Source organism: Chenopodium quinoa, unplaced genomic scaffold (genome assembly GCF_001683475.1).
Source record: "Chenopodium quinoa cultivar QQ74 unplaced genomic scaffold, ASM168347v1, whole genome shotgun sequence".
Classification (NCBI taxonomy): domain Eukaryota; kingdom Viridiplantae; phylum Streptophyta; class Magnoliopsida; order Caryophyllales; family Amaranthaceae; genus Chenopodium; species Chenopodium quinoa.
This window is the reverse complement of record NW_018742726.1, coordinates 1730007-1737827: the sequence shown is the minus strand read 5'-3', so window position 1 is coordinate 1737827 and position 7821 is coordinate 1730007. Positions and strand designations below refer to the sequence as shown.

The 7821-nt window shown below is 33.8% G+C and overlaps 2 protein-coding genes across 2 annotated transcripts; both read left to right on the top strand.

The window, feature by feature from the left end:
* Positions 1 to 303: 303 nt before the first annotated feature.
* LOC110723349 (protein FAR1-RELATED SEQUENCE 5-like) lies at positions 304 to 6350 on the top strand. Its single transcript, XM_021902700.1, has 3 exons — positions 304 to 382; positions 5252 to 5371; positions 5608 to 6350. Exons 1-3 carry the CDS (start codon positions 304 to 306, stop codon positions 6348 to 6350), a joined length of 942 nt encoding a protein of 313 aa, XP_021758392.1.
* Positions 6351 to 6368: 18 nt separating this feature from the next.
* On the top strand, positions 6369 to 7578 carry LOC110723348 (protein FAR1-RELATED SEQUENCE 1-like). The gene is made up of 3 exons (XM_021902699.1): positions 6369 to 6597; positions 6844 to 7199; positions 7381 to 7578. Exons 1-3 carry the CDS (start codon positions 6369 to 6371, stop codon positions 7576 to 7578), a joined length of 783 nt encoding a protein of 260 aa, XP_021758391.1.
* The last annotated feature ends 243 nt before the right edge of the window (positions 7579 to 7821 follow it).

Sequence of the window (7821 nt, the reverse complement as noted above, 5' to 3'; positions counted from 1 at the left end):
GGGGAATGATATATATGGGGAAGCATGAAAGATAAAAGCATGTGAATGTGGAAAGTGTCTAAGAAGGAAAGTGTAAGGTATGCAATGTATGAAAGGTGATGCAGAAGGAAAGGATGTATTTGCGGAAAGATATGGAAATTTTCGGGAATGGGAAGGACCCTCAACTCAAATGATGGAAAGGATGACTCATGCGTGGACCTAAGACATGGCCATGGTGTGAAGAAAGTATGTACAAAGTGTGTGCAAAGACTCGTGAATGACAGTGATATTTACAAGACTCGTGTCATGACCATGTGACTAGACATGTGGTTTGACTTGAACAAGACCAAGAAAAGACCAAATGCTGTCATTAAATTAGTTAATCGTGATAGCGGGACTCGATGTGAAGAATCAGAAAGAAAAACCGAACCATCGCGTGGCGATGGAACTGCTGCGGGATGATGGGTCCAATGCGGCACGACAATCCTATTGTGACGCGTTGGTTGCTCTCGTTTTGCGCCACAGAGTTGAAGTAATACGCCAGTATCGGAGTATTACGACGATCTGTTTTCAGTCATTCTTTTTAAGGTTTAAGCCTATAGGTCTCCTAGGTCGAGCGTATTCATAATTTATGGGTTCATTGTAATTAACCAAATTAATTAAGCAAAGCCCTTTGGGTTAGTATATACAAGTCATATGTACAAGAATCAAGTTAAGACAAAGGGTTAGTTTAATCACAATCAAAGGGTTAGTTTAATCACAAGCAAGGTATGAGCAAGTAAAATATGCACAAGTAGTCACAACATGATGCAATGAGTTTGCAACCTAACCATGGCTCCAATTCTCTAAGGTCAAGGATTATGGTGTCCAAGAGAGTCCATGGTTTAGAGTTTAGATGCATCGCGCGGAAGCCTTACCTTAGAAGGGTTGGCACGATGGACGGGACTCCGTGAGTTAAACTCAACTCCATGGTTTGGTGAATTCAACAAACTCGGATGCACCCATTATTGCACGGAGCGTTTATTAGGGTGGACAGGGCGTGAATTCCTAAGGGCTAAAACCATATATAGAACACATATGGGTTCAGAAAAGTAAAAAAAACTTAATCAAGAAGTAAAATCGTCGAGACAATACTAGAATCAGGCGAAACACGAAGACAGAATTTTGGCGCAGAATCGCCAGATCGTATCACTGGAAGGCAGGGTCCAACGTCCGGCGACAGCATTGTCGCGATGCGATAGTGCTGTCGCGTGGCGTTGGTCACTGATGCCTCACAATGATTTTGACACTCTGCGACAGTTTCTATTTTCGATGTTTTTTTCCGATTTTTCGTAGCGTCTTTTCGATTTTAGTTGTGAAAAATATTTTCGACCTTTCCTACGTGTATGTCCTTTGTTTTGGACGCATTATGGATGGTTTTTCCAATGCGTACCTTTTTATTCTTATGCCACAATGTTAATCAAAATTACGCACATGAATATCTAGAACCTTTCAAGTCTCATCCACTCATTCTAAATCAATTGCCAAACAAACTAGAAATTAATTTAAAAATCCTCCCTAGTGGAGTCGCCAAAAACTGTAGGGAATTTTTCAACTCTCGCTCTACTGTGGGTCATTCTTTTAGGCATGGCGGTGTTCCAAGAAAAAGAAGCTAGAGATAAAAGAGTCGGCAACAATTTTTAAGAACTTGTAAACTGTTCACAGGTGTGAAGGTTACACCCCATTCACGATCACGGAGATCGCTAACTCCATAGTGATCCAAAACCATGAGTAGATGTTCAGGGATGATGGTACGAATCCAACCTAAAAGAGATTGAACTCGCCTTAAATAGGCCTCTACTCTATTCTTATGATATTCATGTGTGCTTTTTAATCAACATACATACATCAAGTTAATCCTAAACCCGTTTAATCTACGTTAGTTGATTATTAATGCACAATAAAATCTATTATTGGTGATCACTTGAATTAAAATCATATTAAGCCTAAGTAAAATTATTAATTATCTAATTGGGCGTGATTTCAAGTAAAAATTCCCTTTAAACCTACAAAAAGGGGCATGATCAAGAAATAACAAATTATTATAAATAATCAAGCAACATAATATTAATACAACAATCATCATCATACAAAACATCATCAAAACATCGTTAATAGTAAGATCCTAGACATGATACTAAACGGATTAATAACAAATCCTAGCATGTCACTAATAACAAAATCAAAGCGTTATACTAAACATGATACTAGAAATCATAAAAACATCCTAAGCATGATACTAGGAATTAAAATAACATTGTAAATATGATTTCTACTCCAAAATCAAAGAATAATAACAAGGGTGATTGAATTACTCACTTTGATGCCTCAACCTTATTGCTATTAAAACAATACACACACGTTAGAAAACTTCAAGAAAGTTAAATCAAGAAAGTAAATAAATCAGACATGAATTGAAATATAGATTTGGGACCAAACTCTTAGAACTATTAACCTTTCACGTCGAAGTCAAAGGCAACGTCGAGGACTCGTGAATGAGGTATTGTGACTGATTTGGGAGAATATCAAGGATGTGTTTAGGCTAAGGCTAAGAATATGGATGATTGATAAGGATTGATGATGATTGGAGCTAGGTGGTAATAGCTAATTATGGCTTATCTTTGATGGTTCTAGCTGATTTGAAAGTGGGAAAAACGAACTCTATTTATATGGAAAAAAAGAGAGTCTAGCGATAAAAAAAGATCAGAATTTGGAACGGGATAGAACTTCTCTATCGCGGGGCGACAGACTGTCGCGACGCGATGATGCTGACGTTTCGCGTTGGTTTTGTCGTCCTACGATAATTTCTAAAGATGATAAAGCCATACGGAGTTTGACTTCTAATAGAACTAGATTTTTGAAATATATCCGGACGTCTTTTAATTTGGACGGGATAAAGACTACCATATGAGAAGTTTTATTCGGCTTCGAACTCTTTTTATCTTTATCTTTTCGGGATGGATAGATTAGAACCTTCTAGAGGGTTCTAGAAGTTCCTAAAGAATCCTAATTGGTTTAGGATTGGGAATATGAATTTTGGACCCTCACATGATGATTGGGTCGTAGGTAAGGTGGACCTAGGATCGGTTTGGGCTCGGTTTAGTATTTTGGCAATAACTTATTCGTTTTAAGTCGGATTTGGGCTTATAATATATCGTTAGTAAGAACTTTTCAAGCTCCACCTAAATAAACAATAATTGGACCAGAATTATGGACCAAAATAATATAGTTTGGAACATTTTTATAATTTGGGCACGAAATGATTGATTCTTAAAGACACAAAATGAATGATTTTGGGTTTAATGACACGAAATGAATGATTTTGGATTAAAACATTTTAAGAAAGGTTAGGGGTATGGTCAAGGCTTAAGGGAACTTCACAAGACTCTTCAACACTTTACCGAACTCGTTAATCAAAACGTGAAAAGTACTCATCACTGGGTTTGGTTTTTGGGGAGACACAATCAGGTGTCTACAATATCAAAACTATAGAGACCCAAGTGATGACTTCATTGAGGAACAACTTGAAAATGTAGACAATTCATCAACTGGAAATGCTTTAAGACCATTTCTTGTTACTCGCGGGTAGTTCACGGAGCGAAATTTGAATAATTTTATGTCAAGGAGGGAAGACCTTCTAAATAAACAAATGCATATATATGCGATTGAAGAACGACTTGGTGGAACATATATGGAGGAAATATCAAGGATCCATTTCATAGTCAATGATTAAGAAATTAATTTCTGTAAAGTTTATTGTCATTTGCATTTGAACATTTTTTTATCGAATTAACTTTGATATTTAATATTAGAAGTTTCGATGTATTTTTTAATTAACGCATTAATGTTAATATTTCTAATTAACGCCTTAATGTTATTTTCATTTTCAATTTGTTCTAATCGAACTAAGTATTTTAGCAAAACAATAATTTTTATAATCTTGACTATATATTTGACTGTATATATATATATACATATATATATATGTTTATGTGTGTATATATATACTTCCTCCGTTTTTTTTATTGCTTCATAGGGGTTTTGGAGGCAAAATTTGGTAGTGGGAAAAAGTAAGAGAGAGAAACGTAAAAATACAAAATTGTCCATGTAATGTAAGATAAAATAAAAAGTAAGTGTGAAAAAGTAAGGGTACGTTGGGTATTTGCAGTGTGAACATATATATTTTTTATCCTAAAAAGGAAATGATGCAATAATAAGTAAACTTCCTAAAGTAGTAAGTGATGCGATAAAAAAAGAACGGAGGAAGTATATACATATATATATATATGTATATATGTATATAATACAAACTGAGAACTAATCCGAGCCGTCCATCGCGTTAGATCTAACGCTCTACACTTCACCCGCCTCATTAAGGGTATTTTCGTAATTTCCACTGTTGAATGACCTTCGTTCTAACTCTCTCTCTCCTATTTTTACTTTCTCTCTCTACGTTCTTACTTTCTCTCTCTACCTTCGATCTCTTTTAAGGCGAGTTTGCTCTTCGACTTTGCGCTTCGATTTCATCGATTTCCCTCTTCGATTTTGCATATTCTTTGATTGTTCTTCTATGTTTTTCCTTTAATGCTATGATTCGATCTTACTAGAGAGGCAATTTTTAGTTTTTTTGTTTGTTTTGTGTATCTTCTTTATTGATTGATCATATAATTAGGGTTTTTGCTTTGTTTTTGTTCGATTTCGTTCTCGATTTCTTTTAATATTGCTTTTAGTTTGATTTCTATTATTATTTTGTTCGATTTTGTTTTTCGTTTTCGATTTTACATATAATTAGGGTTTTTGCTTTTGTTTTTGGTTTATTTTTGTTCTTCTTTACTGATTTTTACTTTAGTTTTTAATTATTCTTGATTTCGTTTGATTATATAATGCAATTTTTTTAATTGTTTTACTTAAATTTGATTATGTTATGTTCATTACTGCTTTTTTGATTTTTTGATGTATTCTTTTATTTTTGCTTTTACTTTTATATGGTTTTTATTTACTTTAAAGTTATCATTATTTAATGTTAATTAGAGGATTTAATTTTGCTTGATATTATCTTTTAATCATATATCAATACTTAAAACAGATGATAAACTAGTGATTGATCAAGCACTTACACATTCTTTAAATATTTCATTTCCTCATTTTTTAATTGTTTTGCTTTTACTTTTAGTGATGTTTTGTCTACTTTTAATTTGGATTCATCTACTTTTCAGGATGATGTCTTAAACAGTTGGGCTCTCTTCACCTGATGTTCATGCTGGAGATGTTAATGTAAGCATTTTAAAAACTCCTCATGTTGTACTACCTAGGACAGTTTATAATTCTAAAGGTGGTAAAGAGTTTATTCCTGGTTTTTCTATGGAAAATAAGCCTATTTTTGGAATGAAATTAATTTCTTCAAGATGGAATTGATTTTTATAATAAGTATGCTAGTGAATGTGGATTCAAAATCCGTAGTAGTACTAGCAAGGTAGAAAAGAAGTCGACTGGTCCTAATGGTAAAAAGGGTGTTGTACTTATTAAATATTTGGTTGTAACAAAGAAGGTTTTGTCAATGATAATAAAAAGATAAAAACTATGTTGAAGGTGCTGTTTTTAGGAAAAAGACAGTCAGGAGGATTGGGAGTCCTGCTATGATTAAGTTTAAGTATTGTGATGGTGGAAAGTATATGGTTTATTTCTTTCATGAAAGCCATTGTCATCCCTTCTCAACTCCTACTACCAGACAGGTCACTAAACCATATGATGGCTTAACTTGTGTTCATAGGAAGTTTATATTTGATAATTCAAAGTTGAACATTGGTGTTGTTATGTCCTATAGGATGATGAAAGAATATTGTGGAGGTTATAAACATGTGAGAGGAACTAAAAATCAATTTAAAAACTTTTCTCATGGCTTAAAAGTTTATATTTCTGAAGCTGATGGGGCTATGTTTATAGAAAATCTTCAACAGAAAGTCAAAAACAGTAATGGTTGTTATTATTTGGACTATTGTGTTGATGCAACTAGGCATCTAACACGAGTTTTTTGGACTGATCCCATAGGAAGAAAGGACTTTCACTTGTTTAGGGATTCCATTTCTTTTGATACCACATATGATACAAAAAAATACTCCTTAGTGTTCTGCCCTTTTACTGGAGTTGACCATGATAAACGATGTGTCACATTTTGTGCGGCCTTGTTATCTAAAGAAGATGTGGAATCTTTTGTATGGATTTTTCAGACTTTTCTAAAGTGTATGGGAAATGAAACTTCTTGCCTTATTATTGACCAAAACCCTGCAATGGGTATTGCAATACAAAAAGTTTTTACCAAAACGAAACATTGATTATGCATGTGGCACATCATGAGGAAAGTGCTTAAGAAAGTGGGTACAACTTTCTGTAATGATACTGAATTTTTGAAAGAACTTTGTGATGTTGTTTGGGACAGGGAAATTGAACCTAATGAGTTTGTTGATGGTTGGAATACTGTGATGGAAAAATATGATTTGGTAGCTTATGAATGGTTTTCTTATATGTTCAAGATCAAGCATCTCTGGATCCCAGCCTATTTTAGGGATTTATTTATGGGTGGTTTGTTAAGATCTACCTCTAGATCTGAGGGTGAAAACAACTTTTTTTTTTGTAATTTCATAAATTCTCATGTGTCATGTGTTGAGTTTTTCCTTCGGTACGAAACAACCTTAGATGCACAAAGGCATGAGCAAGATGAACAGAATAGACTGAACAAGCAAATGCCTAAACTGATCACTCCATTAAAGTTAGAGAAGCATGGTTCTTCAGTTTACACTCGTTCTGTTTTATATGAATTTTAACAAGAATGCGAGGCTGCTTGTTTTTCTTATGGTGTTGAAAGCTGTAATTCTACTTATGGTGATGGAGTTGAGTTTTCCATTGTTGTAGACAATGAATGTCAAAGGAATTTTGATGTTACATTTGATTTATCTACACTAGAGTGTACTTGTACTTGCAAGATGTTTAAGAGTCAGGGTGTTCTGTGCGGACATATATTATTCATTATGAAAGGTAAATCAATATCTGAAATCCTTGAACATTATGTTTTGAATCGTTGGAGAAAAGATGTTAAGAAGAAACCTACATCAGTGGATGAGGCTTCTAACTTTGACAAAAATAAGCAACTAATCACTGATGTGTGGTTAAAAATGTTCTCCTGTGTTAGTCTAGCAGAGGGTTGTGATGATGATATGTTTGATTTTGTTAAATACTTGTCTTCATTTGAGGACGAGCTTATGAAAAAGAACAATGGTGAAGGTATATTACTTTTATCTTTATTTTATTTACTTTTATCTGAATTTTATGTACTTTACTATAACTTATACATTTTTTGAATCTTAGGTGTATGTTTCAAAGAAGGCAAAGAAGCTGATTCAGCTCTTTGTTAGATCTAATGTTGTTGATGTAGATATCTTGACTCCGAATCAATGCCTCAACAAAAGGTCTGCTAGAAGTTCTAAACACTTGAAGAGTGCCAAAGATGTAGCTGCTGAAGAAGAAAGCAAAAAAATAAGGACTTGCAGAGCTTGTGGGCTATAAGGTGTTTCTCATGACAGTAGAAACTGTCCAAATAAGTAGTTTGTCAGGTATGTTACTTTTTAAATTGTTTTTATTTACTTTTATTTGATCTTTGTTTACTTTACAACAACTTATGTACTTTTTGTTAATTTATTTCAAGTTCAACTGGGATAAGCAGGCTTTCATTATTGGATTGATGCAGTTGATGTTAAATATGCCTTAAAGTTCAGAAAATATTTACCTTTTTGTAATACATTTTTTTCA

Bases quoted from the DNA above. Each gene is read 5' to 3' on its own strand.
- LOC110723349 (XM_021902700.1), top strand. From the start codon at position 304: ATGTGGTTTGACTTGAACAAGACCAAGAAAAGACCAAATGCTGTCATT. The intron at 383-5,251 runs GTGAAGAATCAG...TGTCTTAAACAG, and splicing joins TCGTGATAGCGGGACTCGAT to TTGGGCTCTCTTCACCTGAT. The intron at 5,372-5,607 runs GTTTTTCTATGG...ACTATGTTGAAG, and splicing joins TGGTAAAGAGTTTATTCCTG to GTGCTGTTTTTAGGAAAAAG.
- LOC110723348 (XM_021902699.1), top strand. From the start codon at position 6,369: ATGAGGAAAGTGCTTAAGAAAGTGGGTACAACTTTCTGTAATGATACT. The intron at 6,598-6,843 runs GTTTGTTAAGAT...AATTTTAACAAG, and splicing joins TAGGGATTTATTTATGGGTG to AATGCGAGGCTGCTTGTTTT. The intron at 7,200-7,380 runs GTTAGTCTAGCA...TTTGAATCTTAG, and splicing joins GGTTAAAAATGTTCTCCTGT to GTGTATGTTTCAAAGAAGGC.